Source organism: Lissotriton vulgaris, chromosome 8, assembly GCF_964263255.1.
Source record: "Lissotriton vulgaris chromosome 8, aLisVul1.2, whole genome shotgun sequence".
NCBI lineage: Eukaryota > Metazoa > Chordata > Amphibia > Caudata > Salamandridae > Lissotriton > Lissotriton vulgaris.
In genome coordinates, this window is record NC_141696.1 from 1,132,364,320 (window position 1) to 1,132,378,588 (window position 14,269).

At 47.7% G+C, this 14,269-nt stretch overlaps 1 protein-coding gene across 1 annotated transcript in view; it reads right to left on the minus strand.

Moving 5' to 3' along the window:
• The window catches only part of RB1 (RB transcriptional corepressor 1), a 1,321,361-nt gene that overhangs the window by 1,117,157 nt on the left and 189,935 nt on the right, over positions 1-14,269 (minus strand). The window contains exon 7 of the mRNA XM_086934987.1: positions 5,778-5,888. Coding sequence (XP_086791113.1) covers positions 5,778-5,888 — 111 coding nt within the window. The remainder of the gene's footprint in view (positions 1-5,777; positions 5,889-14,269) is intronic.

Here is a 14,269-nt window from a genome sequence, read left to right on the forward strand (position 1 = left end):
CAGGATGACGTCATCCGCATATATACTAATTTTGTGTGTGTCAGCACCGAATTGCATGCCCACAATATCTAGATTCGACCGTATGCGTTGGCAAAAGCCTACATGTAGAGCGCATAGAGCAGCAGGGAAAGGGGACACACCTGCTGCGTTCCCCTGGAAATGGGAAAGAGGGCTGATTTACTCCTATTTACTCGCACTGCTGCCTTAGGGGCTGCATAGAGACACTGGACCCATTGGACAAAGTTTTCGCCAAAAGCCTGCAAAACCGCAAATAGGTACTCCCAATCGACTAGGTCAAAGGCCTTCTCCGCATCGATTGAGAGCAAGAAAGCCTGAACAAGAGACCGATGAATTAAGTCCATAAGGTGGAGGAGCCGTTTGGTGTTATCCCCTCCCTGCCGTGTCGGAATGAATCCGGACTGGTCCGGATCAATAAGGCCATCCATCAGGGGGCTAAGTTGCGCTGCCAGAATGCGCGCAAAGAGTTTCGCATCGATGTTTAGGAGGGAAATTGGACGGGAGGACCCACATTCTTTAGGGTCCTTCCCGGGCTTAAGAATGACCGTGATTGCTGCTTCTGTCATTGAGGGAGTCACCTCCCCAGTCTCAAGAAAGGAATTAAAAAGTCGCGTTAAAAGAGGAGCCAGTTCCACGCAGAAGGTCTTATAAAACAAAGCGGAGAAGCCGTCCGGGCCCGGAGACTTGGCCACTTTCAAACGTGCAATCGCTGATATGACCTCTTCTATGCGAATAGCAGTATCCAGTGCGTCAGCCGAAGACGGACGCATAAGGGTAAGACCACAAGAGTTGAGATGCGCCTCCGTACCCTGAGGGCTAGTGTCCCCCCCTGTGTAGAGGCGCTGGTAGAACGGACGGAAGGTATCAACAATAAGGGCGTCTGTGATGTGCTCCACTGCCTGCGAGTCCCGGATGGATTGGATAGCTGACAGCTGCGCTCGTGCTTTTAGCCTATGGACCAACATCCTACCCCCTTATCCCCGCTAAGGTAAAACTTATGACGCAAGCGCAGCAGGGTGTGCTCGGCTCTATTCAAGTCCAAGTGTTTCAGCATGCGCTGTTTCGTCTCCAATTCCTTCCACACTCTTGGGGCTCCCGTCCGCTCGTGCGCCGGTTCTAAGGCACCCACCTCCCTCTCCAGCTCTGTGCGGTTTTCTTTGAGCAACTGGGCAAAGGATGCTGCAAGCGCAATGAACTCACCCCTTACCACTAATTTCAGGGCTTCCCATACCGCCGCAAGAGATGTGTCTTCCCTATCATTGTCCTCAAGGTAGTGAACTATAGTGTCCCGGATTCGAGTAACGACTGACTTCGAGTGTAGCAGGGAGTCGCGTAGACGCCAGCCAGACGGCGTTGGGCGCTTGCCATGGGAGGTAAGCAGGACCGAGATAAGGGCATGATCCGACAAGGACCGAGGAGTAATATCAGCTGCATGTAAGTGGGGAAGGAGAGAGGATGTGGCCGGAAGTGGTCTAAGTATGCATAGGTTTTGTGCGCCGTGGACGTGTCCGGCTTCGACGGAGGGGACGATCTCCCAACACGTTGCCAGACCCAGGAGCGCCTACATCGGCTTGCAGAAGATCTGCTATTCCCAGGCAGAGGAGAAGGCCACTCCAGTCCCAGAACATTGTAAGCGACGTTCAAAGAACAGATCTGCAGGAGCTTGCCCTGATGCTTAAAAATGAGTCAAAACGGATGGCCCCATGAGTAGGGGATGCCTTGCTCCTTAAGATGGTTAGTGATGGAATTAAAGTCCCTATGTTTGGTCAATGTGGAAGCCGCCAAATCCTGAAAAAGTGCAGGCTGATAACCACGGAACTGCACAGATCCCTGGCCCTGCAAAGGATTCGCTCCTTAAGTTGGAAGTCATGGACACACACAAGTAAGTCCGGGGGGGGGAGCCTTAGGCTGACGTGGCAGGCCTACACGATACACACGATCCAACTGGGCATGTCCTGCTACCCTTCCTCACACAGGATCTGATGAAAAAGATCGCTGACGAACCCCCGAAGATTATCCCCTTCGCCTTTCCAAGGAACCGCCCGGATTCTGATGTTGTTACGCATGGACCGATTTTCTAGGTCCTCGGCGTGGGCCTGGAGGTCTAAATTTCGCTCCATGAGGTGGATCACATCCTGCTGAAGCTGATGGAGAGCATACTCTTGCCCTAAGTCGTGTTCATCCAGGTTCGCCACATGCTCTCTGATGGCGTCCACATCGCGCCGGACTTCTCGCAGATCAGAATAGAGCTGGGAGCGAAGCTCCAGGATGTCCTCCGTAATAGCCGAGAACAGCTCAAGCATGAAAGCCTTAGTCGCCGGTGCATCACTGTCCTCGAGCTGCGGCGGTTTAGATTCCGGTTGAGAGACGGCGTGGCCTGTCGCCTTCTGTAGAAGATCCTTCAGGGGCTTATCCTTTCTATTCCTGGAGGAAGACATGGCTCCTTAGCTAGGGGCCCAAACGCAGACGCGCGCCACCAAGGCGGAGCTGCCAGGAGAGACAACGAGGACACCCAGGAAATCCCCCCTGCGGAGGACCAGCCGGCCCGCCACTGACCGACCGGTGAATAGCGTCAGCCTCTATGGGGCACACAGCTAAGATACAGTCACAGCGGGGCCAGAACCCATACTCCAGACGGCAACCCACAGGTCCGCAGTAGCTCTTTATCAACACAGCCAACAAGGGAGAGCCAGAGTCCAGGCCACATAGGGGAGCAAAGATTAAAGAGGAGACCACCTGCCCCCACACTGACAGGGATCACCCCCGTACACGCCGCCACCACAACACTTCCACCTCACACGGTCCGCCGACACACGGACCGAGCAGACCCCCCCCCCCGGGGGGTAGGCGAGTCCTACACCGCCTGCCTCCCCCCACCACGAAAAAATAGTAGGTGGTGGGGCTCCGCCTTGGCCAGCACACAACAGCAGCAGCCACCTCAGTCCACCAAGGCCAAAGCGTAGCTCAGGGGCAGGCAACCCCCTCCTGCTGACTCTTGGGCAGATAGCAGGCCCAGCGCCCTCAGCCACGTAGATCAAAAGGCCCCAACACCACCGCAGAGTCCAAGGTAGGGCCATACGGGGGGGCGTCCACAGACCGTGCCGCAGCTCAGCGCAACTGTCAAGAGAAGGCACTCCACGCAGCCCTTGCAGGCAAGGCCAGACCCCTGCAAGCTGTAACAGGGAGGTGAGCTGGGCCCTTCTATGGAGCACCCCGCCAGGCACGGGAGAACACGGGAGCCACCGCAAACAGCAAGGTCTTCCCCCACGCAGCTATCAGTGCTCCCCAGTCACCTCCAGCCGGGGATGGGGGCGCCGCCCACCGAAACGAGAACCGAGTCTCGCAGCTAGAGGCCCGCTGCCCCTCCTCACCTCAGCTCCAAGGTCCCGGGCCTCTGGCGCCTCTCCGCCGCACTCCGGTGCTCCGGGCACCGCGGACCCCCACAGCAGCAGCGTGGGAGCAATCAGCCGCCCCCGGGGTTCCGCCTGCTACCACTGCGCCAAAGGGAGAACCTGCACCAGACACCGCTGGGCCTTGCTTAATCCCGGCTCCAAACACCTCCGACATAATAAAATGGCGGCCACAGAGCGGCCCTGGATCGGCCCGATCCGGACAGCTCCGGCAATCGGGCCCTCGGTCAGTCGGCCCCGCGCCACTCCCAGGAAGCCGCCAGGCACCCCACCAAGCAGCAGAGGGTACTTCAGGGCAGCGATCCAAGGCAGCCGCAACCTCCCACTAGGCCGCAGAAAGGCCGGGTCAGGGCGGCCCAGACAGGCGCAGGTAGTCGCCTCAAAGCGCCAAGATATGCACACCACTGGTGCAAGAAGGTCAGCAGGGGTTGCTGCGCTTAATGTCCAGCGCGAATGGGCATCGATAGGAGAGATACACAAAGCTTAAATCAGGCGGCGCCGGAGGGACAGGGAAACACATCCTATCCCGTCGCCATCTTGGTCACGCCCCCTGAGCATGATTTTAGAACAATGTCCAATTGAACTTTGTGGCTTTGTGTGGCATTTCTTTTGAGGTGTTTTTCTTTGCAAGCTGTCAATCCTACATGCGCACATCGCTCTGCGACGGACACATCATCACACATTCATCTTCCTATTGTTACTCGATTATGACGTTGATGAGCCTTTGAAAGACGAATTTGATGACCATCTACGTAGTTTTGTTTCCACTTGCCTTACTCCATGTTGCCGTTTGGCCTTGTGGCAGTAGCTACAGAGCAGCTATATCTTTCTGGCGTCCATTTTCTCATATCAACGTGACGCACTTGGCTTCTCTCTCGCTTTGCAAACTGTTATGAATGGTTTCCTTTCCCGTATCCTTTGCATATCTGTCTGATGGTGGGACATTTACATTCATGTAGAAAAGAAAATCCACAGGGCAAACGCAGCAGCGACACCAGCTGTCTTTGTGGTCACTTCTGTAGAGACTAACAGCTTCATAAGCACAACCCTGTTCCAATGCTTGGGTTTATTGTGGATGCCATGTACTATTTTGAGCCCACCAGCCCAGGCCACATCTTGATTGGCGGTTGGGTGGCGCATTTTCCATTCACTTCGGTAAGTACAGTTGTACTTTCTGTACCTGGTTGTTGCTGCCTTAAGCGTTTCTATACGCTTGGTCGTCTTCGCCTTTAAAGCTTTCCTGCACCTGGTTGTCGCTGCCTTTAGCACTGTCTTATGCCAGGTTGTCGCTACCGTAAGCTCGTCTTCGTACCTGGATGGCACTGCCCTTAGAGTTTCTGCTTTGTATCGATGCTGCTCTGTGTTATACTGCAGCTCAGTATCTCTTCTTTTGGCCTTACCAGAAGATTTTTTTGGCAGGCTTACCGATATCGCTCCTTTGTAGGGCCTTCAGCTTCTTCAAGTGTTTCTAAAAAGCTGGAGTTGCGTTTGACTCTACATATGCCAACTGTAGACCGCTTCTTGGGACGCATGTGGCATGCACAAGCAGTTTAGCGGACCACGACAAATTTTCAGGTAGCACAGTCTTGTATTCTTGGGGTCACATATCCCATACCTCATCGTCAATTGCAGCGTCCTCACCAGCCAGGGAACACATAAAAGAACATGGCACAAAACGTGCGCCGATCGGCATATCTTTATTCTCACCAGCCAGGGAACACATAAAAGAACATGGCACAAAACGTGCGCCGATCGGCATATCTTTATTCTTCAGCATTGAACTGTTAACTGAACACACTGAGTCACCAACTTTATTAAATACACCGAATAGATAACTTAATACTTGTAAAGAAGCTGGCAAGGACCATTAGAGGCCTCCTATGTATAAACAGAGGACACAACACATTCCATTTCCCTAAGTGTTAAGGGAGATCAGCAAGATCTCCTTAGAAGGCACTGGTTGGTTAAGAAATAGAAAACTAGAATAATCAAATACAATTTGTGTGGTACATCTCCATTATAGTGGTTGAATAGTTTTTCAAGAGGCAAAGTCCAACATCATAATAGGCAACCTCTCTAATGCTGCAGTCAATGTCTGCAGAAGGTGATTATTCCAGAACAAATATACTGGTATGGGAATGCTTATTGTTAGCCACTGGACGATATGCAATCTCTGCAGTGGCTAGATTACAGCATACTTCCCAACCAGGTTCAAGGATTCCAGAAAGGAATGAATAAGAGAGAAAGGTTTAACAGTTTAACATCTGAAAGTGCAAAACAGGTCAGTTGAGGAAACTTCTAAACTAATTCCCTTACACATTTTGACTAAATGCAAACCAGAATACTTACTGTAGGTTTCTTTCAGCAGAGAAGATGGAAGTATTTTTATGTAATAGGCAAAAACACATAGCAGTAACTGGAACGAGATTACCAAGTCATCTTCCATCTGCAAAACAGACCCTGAAAATATAAACAGGGATTAATTAGTTAATCTAGCAAATACTATCTAAAGTTTCCTTGAAAATGAGTTAACTGTCCTGCTTTGAATTTCTAAAATAGTAACATGCCACATATATTGTGTACTCACCACTTAATTCCAAGTCCCTTAAATACTATGGGGTCAATGGAGTGAATACAGGCTGACACAAGCATACACCTAAGATTTGCATAGTTATAATAATCTATCTGAGTCTCAAAAGTGATGGGTGTACCAGAGGAAACAATGACCTAATTAGCTTCTATGGTGTATGCTTGTTATTCTTATAACTGAGGATTGTCAGCAGAGTGTACCATTAGGGTAGTTTTAGAAACCTTTCCCATTCATTGCCCACATATGCCTGCCTGCATGAAGTAGGTATAAATTTAAAAGTGAAACGAGTGTGGCAAACCACTACCAATGTGTTTTATCACCCACAATGTTCCTGCTTTGTGGGTGTTAAAAGAATTAGCAACATCTTATTGCATGTTATTCCAATCACAAAACCTATTTTATCCTTGCAAAGTCAACACTTGGGAACGATGAACTTTCTGCTGAAGTTGATGTATATACAATTTTGTGAATACGCATCTGTTATTTATATGCAGTCGCAGACACATCTTTCACATAATCATAAAGACGGTTGTCCCAGTGGAGATTGTGACAACAAGGAAGGACACAGTGTTTGTTAGGATACGTTTCTGCTGGCAGGAGAACAAGGGAGGGAGTGTGCCCCATCAGGCTTGGCAGAGGTGACCAGTGCAGAGTCGTTGCCAACAGCAGGGGGTCCTGAAGTATGGCACCAAGGAAGGATTGTGCTTTACTTCTGGGGCATAGTAAGGGTGAGGGTATTCAATCACCTCTGCGTAGTGGTAATTGTGCAGCTAGGTGATTGCCCCACATACAAAAACATGGAGCCATTGGAAAAAGCCTGAAGGCCAAATTATTTTGACCAGGATGGACATCAAATAAGGCGCCCTACTCTTTCCTTAACTTTTCATCACTTTTGGATTGGGTAGTTGCCTTGCTTTCAAGTTATCACTAGCACAATCCCTAGCAATGGACTTCATGTGGACTTCATGTGAAGTCAGTCGCATGTGTCATGGAAGTATTTTGTTTTATTTTAATTAAGCATTTGGGACTGATGTAACTAGTGGCAACGATTTGATGATTGTGTCTAGGGCCTGAGGCATTGTCCACAGTGGCGCAAAATTGGCTGATCACATTTATTTGGAAAGCGAGAAGAGTAGAGCCCCAGGACACTGCCCTTTTTGGATGAATCTGGAGAGGCGGAGGTAGTTAATCTGGGGGGGCTGTGAAAGGAAAATGTTTACTTGCTTGTAACTACAGGTATACAACATTGGTATGTTTCACAGAATCACATACTTGAATTACAAGGAGACCCTCTGGAATGCCAATGTAGGAGACACAAGCTTGCCTCATTTGATTGACAGCAATTAGACACTAACAACAAGTTTGACAAAATCCTATGCAAGAAGCAAGGACGGCCATGGAATACAAAATAGACAACATGGAATTAAGCGTGAATTTATTAAGAGCAGACCATTGCAAATTAGCAGACACAGTGACTATGCCAAAGACAAAAGTGTCCTTGACTGATTATGGAGTAACAGGTTTGAAGATTCAGGTGCAAAGCTCTATGAACTCCCCTAATACAGGGTTAAGGACAAGATACAAGACCTAATTAACATTCATATAGCGGGCACACAAAGAACCAATCACGCAATTTCTGGAAGACTAGTTGGAAAAAAGGTAGCTCCCAATAGTTTGGGTATTTTTTTGTGGTGGGGAGAGCATACAGTAACCAATCTTTCTGCCAGGCTGAGTCTCTCCCACGGCTAGTAACAGCTAAACTGCTCAACAATCAACATACAAGCTGCAAGACTCCTGGACCCAATATCATACAAGTACACAAAGTTCATATAATTTCCTTCCACAGCTTACAGTGCAAAATGAACACAATTATTCTCTGAAAGTCAAAACTACAAACCATGTTGCTATTTCCAGCAAGCTCAAGGTGCTCCATAGTGGGAAACCCTCTTTCAACACAGTGGCCTAAACGGCAGAATAGTAGCCAAGACTGGAAACTTCGGGGGAGGAGCTTAGCGATCATCCAAGATGGTCGCGTGAGCAAAGGGCTCCCGGGACCCTCGCCGCCTCCCGCATATATCCATGTCACAAATCCTGATACAGACGACGGGTTATTACGGACATGACCCTGCTGACATAAAAGCTCTTTTCAGGAATCTATTTGGATGCCGGGAACCGGACTTACTCTACTCCAATAGTTGAAGGCCTACACCGAGGAGCAGCCCGGGACTCGAGTCCCCGAGATACCCTGGAGGCAATTGAACAACGGCCAGTGGAAGTCGACTGATGCCCTTGACGTACTTTCGGTTTTGTTTTCTGGTTCTTGTTTACTGAAACCAGCTGCCCTCTGACTTTGTTGGCCCATGGTCTAATTGGATTGCACGCTTGCATCATGCGCCTCGTCTTCTGACTTCTCAGCTTGATTCGCAAAGAGCCATTCACACCAGGTCCCAAAGGCCCCTTCGGGGCGCGTCGCTCAACATGGCGAACAAGCCTGAAAGTGAGAAACGGACGACCAAGACCACGCACCGAGGGGGTGCCATTCAATCCAATATCATGGATCGCTACACTCGCCCTAAAGGATCCCCCAGTGGTATTGGTAAAACCTCGGACGAGCTTGGAGATGGCTCCCCAGTGACGGAGGAGTTGACTTTACGAGACGTCATGGGCGCCATTGCGAGCATGAAGACATCCATGGGCCAGCAATATGAGACATTGGCCTTAAAGCTTGACACAGTGGCTATTGATGTCAACTTGATCAGGAATGATCTGGCGAAGACCAATGAACGGGTCAAGTCTTTGGATATCAAGACCGCCAGTCTTACGACCGACATGTCCGATCTCCAAACCGAGGTTCGTAATCTACGAACCTCGAATGATCTGTTTGCCCGCCGGCTGGAGGACTTCGAAAGTCGAGCAAGGCGCAACAATGTACGTATCATCGGGGTTCCGGAGAAGTCCACTGAATTGACGACGGATTTCCTTGTGGAGGACCTGATATTGAATCATCTTGCTCCTAAGGGCCTCAGTAACTTTTTTGCGGTGGAGCGTGCCCACAGAGTTCTGGGCGGGAAACACAAACCAGGTGCCCCACCACGGCCCATAATAGCCAGAATTTTCAATTTCAGGGATAGAGACGTCATCCTGCAGGCATCGAGGGCCAATGGCCCCACGAAATTCGAGAATGTGACTGTCAGCTTCTACCCAGACTTCACTCAATCTGTACAGAAGCAGAGGATGGGATTTATGGGGGTGAAACGGAGATTGAGAGACATGGGCTTGAAATACACTATGGGCTTGAAATACACTATGCTCTTACCTGCCCGACTACGCATTGAATATAATGGACGAGCGCTCTTTTTTGATCGGCCTGAGGTCGTTAGTGACTGGCTGGATACTCTACTGACGCATCGAGTCGGCACAGAGCAATGGTGACCCATTGGAACAGGAGGAGTGAGTGATGACCGGCGCGTGTAGTACATGGACTTTGCAGCAGTGGTTTGTTGACTTTTTGTGTTTGTAAAAATAATGGTATATACCCAGAGGCGGCAGGGAAGACGGGACTCTTCCTCCTTCTGGGGTGTTTTTCTCTCTTTTTGTAGACTAGTTTCAGGTTAGGGCAACAGGCACACTGCAAGTTGGGGTGGTTTTTTGGACTAACGCTGGGGTGCAGGGTGGGGGGATGTGTTCCGGGGTTTTCTTGGGGGTGGCGGAGGGAACTTTGCTTTATTTTGTATTGTTTAAGAGGCAATGTATCACTGCATATTTTGACTTCTGTGTCCTTTTCGCTGTTGGGGGGAATCCGCTTTCATTCCTGGGATGGGGGGTAGGGGGTTGAGGGTACTAAGTTGGAATGTCAACGGCTTGGGAGACAGGATAAAACGGGGGATAGTGCTACAGTTTTTGAAACGTCTTTCCCCTGATGTAGTGTTGTTACAGGAAACGCATTTGATAGGGAACACATGCCATACAATGAATAGGCGAGGCTATCGTCTAGTCGCGCACTCGGGATTCACCACTGGGTCGAGGGGGGCTGGTGTCCTTGTTAGGAACTCCCTCCCCTTGGAAATAGATGATACTATCCTAGATGATAGGGGACGGTATGCCACTATTACTGGCAGATGGGAGAGGAAGACGATTTCCATACTCTCCGTGTATGTTCCGCCAGGTTTACAAACTACAACATTTGCTGACTTGGGGAAAGTGGTGTTGGGGTTCCCCGAAGGGATTTTGGTTGTGGGTGGAGACTTCAACTCTGTTGTCTGTGGTAGAGAGGATCGCAGCCCCCCTAGGGATCTTGAGAGATCGCAATCTTGGCTGGGTAACTTCCTGGAGACACTGTGTCTGGTTGATTGTTGGAGGCTGATGCACCCTGGACAGGCACAATACACTTTTCATTCGGGTGCACACAGGAGCCTCGCTAGGCTTGATTATGTCCTTATGCCGGCGGCGCACAATGTCTCGGTGAGAGAGGTTAGACACCTGGCCAGGGGTATTTCGGACCACTCCCCACTGTGGCTTTCCATTGATATTCAGCTGGGAGCCGGGGGTCGAGTGGCCCCGATTAATCCCTGGAATATCCGTAATCCTAAAAGGTCCAAGAAATTCATAGGGCTAAATCATATTCTAACATTATCTGTTTCCCCATGTCCACAGCAGCAGGTCTTCTATCAATACCTAACAGTTAGAGAAGCCTCAAACTGAATGGTCACAAAGCCAGACTAAAAGACCTAAAATTAACTCATACCTGAAACACAATGGAACAGGCATTGCTATTCTTCAAGAGACTGGGCAAACAGAAATCCAGATGCTCCAAAGAAGATGGAGAGGCTAATTATTTGCTACATAATATTCAGCCTATGCAACAGGAGTATAATTAAATATGTACGCACCAACAGTATAAGCGATGAAGAGCACAGATCTTTATTTGTGCAAGGTACACAAGATTGGCATAGAACTGAATGGGGATTTATGCCTGAAATGTGACCGCCAGTGGAGCTCCCAAGTAGATTGTGGCCATGGTTCTCAGTAAACCCCAAACTCCCTCTCATTAGGAGTGGCACCTTTCAATAGTGTGGCCAACACTGTTTATCATAGGTCCTTTACTCCATTACACGGAGCACGGAGCATTAAAACAATAAGACTATTTGGTAGCTACGATTGTAGGAGACAGCAGTGTGGGGAGGGAGGAGGGGAGGATAGGTGTTAGTTAACTTGTTGGGGGAAGGTGGGGGGATGGGGGAAAAACAGAATGTGCATAGAAGAAGCCTTATTCTGCAAAAAGGCGGGTCAGCTGGAACCAAGGACCATACGGACATGGGTACACACTATATATAATGGGATTCAATGATTCTGAAAATACTATGCATTTATCTGTCCAACTATCAGCGACAGGGCCAAGTGAAATGTAAAAGGCAAAAAAGTTTGTTTAAAAGAAAAAAGACTTTAGTAGCTGGAAAAACAAAAGGGTATGTTACATGCCTTGAGAAACGAACAGCCTACAACAAGAAAATATTTATTTATCTTTCCATTGCACAAACCTCATAGTAGACTAGATACGTTTCTGACAAGAGAAACATTTGGTACAGAATCATACTTGTGATGGCAAATTACTTTCTACCCTTTTTAATACTGCTCCCGTCCCAGACAAACTAAAAATATACTAAGCTTCTTATGAGACGTTGGACTCCACTCCTTTTACCCAGAAACAAATGAGCTACTCTAATTGAAATAAAGTAACAATCCCACCGGCTCTCTAAACGAAGGGTACACAAAGACAGCCTAAAGAATAAATTCTTATGCTCCATAAGAGGGAATACACATCCCATAACTACTGGAATGAAACAACCACCCTTACAAGATTAGTTTCACCTCCCCTTCCATACTTAGAAAATCTCAAATTGCAGTACTCCCTAAACAGATTCTCAGGCTCACCTTTGACAAGCTACCTCTTTGCCGTTGGTAAGGCATGTAACCTCCGCCACTGGCATCAGGCCACAATTCCCACAGACCGGGAGGGGTTTACAGAATTACATAAAGAAACACTGCAGGAACACACTAAGTACAAACTTAACGATAAACTGAACATCTAAGACAAGTGCTGTGGCATGTTTCTTTGGTCCTTCCCGGAGGATAATCCCAGTCCTTAATCTCTCATTCTCCCGATACCTTGATGTCGCTTCGGATCCACCACTTATTGCCATCCGACTCTGGGATGCTACAGGTCGATTGCGCTTCACTCTATTTTTATGTCACCATATGCATTATCTCCTGAGCCGATCCACAGTGCACCCCCGTTACGATCGGTAGCTTTTGGATTTTCTTCTGTAGAGCAAATGAGTGGTGCTGTACAAATGTTGGCAACCTATGATCCTGATGGGGCTACAGACGAGGGAGGGACGGCTCTCTGTAATCCACTGATCCTTCCTGGTCTGCAAAGGAGTTCTCGCCTTATTTTTTTGGCTTTTCTCACTTTGTGTGCATTGTTTGAGGAGACATGCATTCTTATTTCATTGACCATCCTTTACTATTACATTGATCTCTAGCTGTGCTATCCATAAGCCACTGTTGTTATTATACCATGGTTGACTGTTGTATTGAAGCATTTATATAAATCGTCGTGACTTGGGGTTTGCGACTACTAACATTGTTTTATATCGTTCACTTTACTTTCCAGATCGCTATACCATTTCTGACCCCGTCCCTAACCCTTTGTCACATTCAGACCCCATTTATTTTCATTACCATACTAATGGGTCTTAAGGTATTGCATGTACCTGTTAGCCCTGTTGGGGACCGTTCTGCTACAGCTCATTCGTGCAACTCGAAAATACAAAATGTTTCTTTGACTACTACTGCTGTACCATGGCCCACTCAATGTATACAAACATGTTGCAGCAGAGAAAAAGAAAAAAAGGACATTGCAGTCTTCCCAACCACTTTCCATGCTTAACACAGATTTTTAAATACTTGGGAAAATACTGGTGTCGAAGCTCTTAATGTATTTTCCAATTTTATACACTCAGACCAATATGGGTTTGTCGCAAACAGCAGGACATTACCCAATCAGAGAAAGCTCTTTCATGTGCTGAATAGCATTGAAGTAGTAGCTTCGATAGGAATAGAAAAAGGTTTTGGTACCGTTAGATGGGAGTATATACGAGCAGTGTTAAAGTGTATGGATTTTGGGGAGCAATCCCAAATGGGTAAAAAAACGTAACAAACACTCTTCTGCAAAGGGTAAAAAAAATGGCTAACAAGTCAATGACAGCTGAACCATTTGCCAAGGGGATGTCAGTCCCAGAGATGTAGAGGGTAAAAAATACACTCTAAAACACACAGGACTTAACTGTATGCAGCCTACTTCTATATTTATCCGATACGGGACATAAACTCCCAACTATCTGACAAGATCAGTGTACTGTTTGGGCTGTTAGTGAACAAAGCCAAATCCCACTGTTATCAGTAAAGAAGGTTATCATAAATGAGCCACATCATTGCATCGATATAGGTACGCAATGGGCTCCAGAAACCTTTACACATCTATGTGCAAAGATTTTAAAAACAAAATATTAACTATTTACTTTATATGGGGAAATGAAAGAAAGAGGGTAACCCTTTTAAAACGGACACAACCTATAACATAACAGCGTAGGGGCACCGGATCTAGAAAATGTTAATTTTCAATGGGCAGCAAAAGGAATGACGCTCCTGAAAACAGAGGAAAAACTTTCCATTAATAGGGCCTGGCTTGCTCCCCTTATATACTGCAACAGCTGTATGGTGACTAAACCCGCATTAGGGTTGTTCTTACCGAAGTTGATGGATGCAGCAAATCATTGCTGGGCCTGCTATCTTAAAAAATGGGTGCAAGGTCGGGATATCCCCCAGATATTCCTGGGGAAGTAGCTTGTTCACAAAGTCTGCAAAAGTTGTGGTCGAACTAGGCCAACTATATAAATCTGTTATCATTTGATGACTTGAGCTGCAGCACATTTTACCCTGACAATTCACAATTCACAGCCAAATAGCACTTAAAGTGTAGATAACCTGGGCACGCGAGTTAGATGAACCCCTATCGATATGGTGTTACAGACACCAATGTTTGTGGAATCAGGGAATAAAGTATTTTTCCATCTTTATAAGGCACTACAAGTGGGTTCCTCTGTACTGTTAGATGGAGTTAAATCCTGATGGAAAAGTGCCTTACTCAGAACCACCTAGCATTCAGAAAGCAACTCAAAACATGGATATT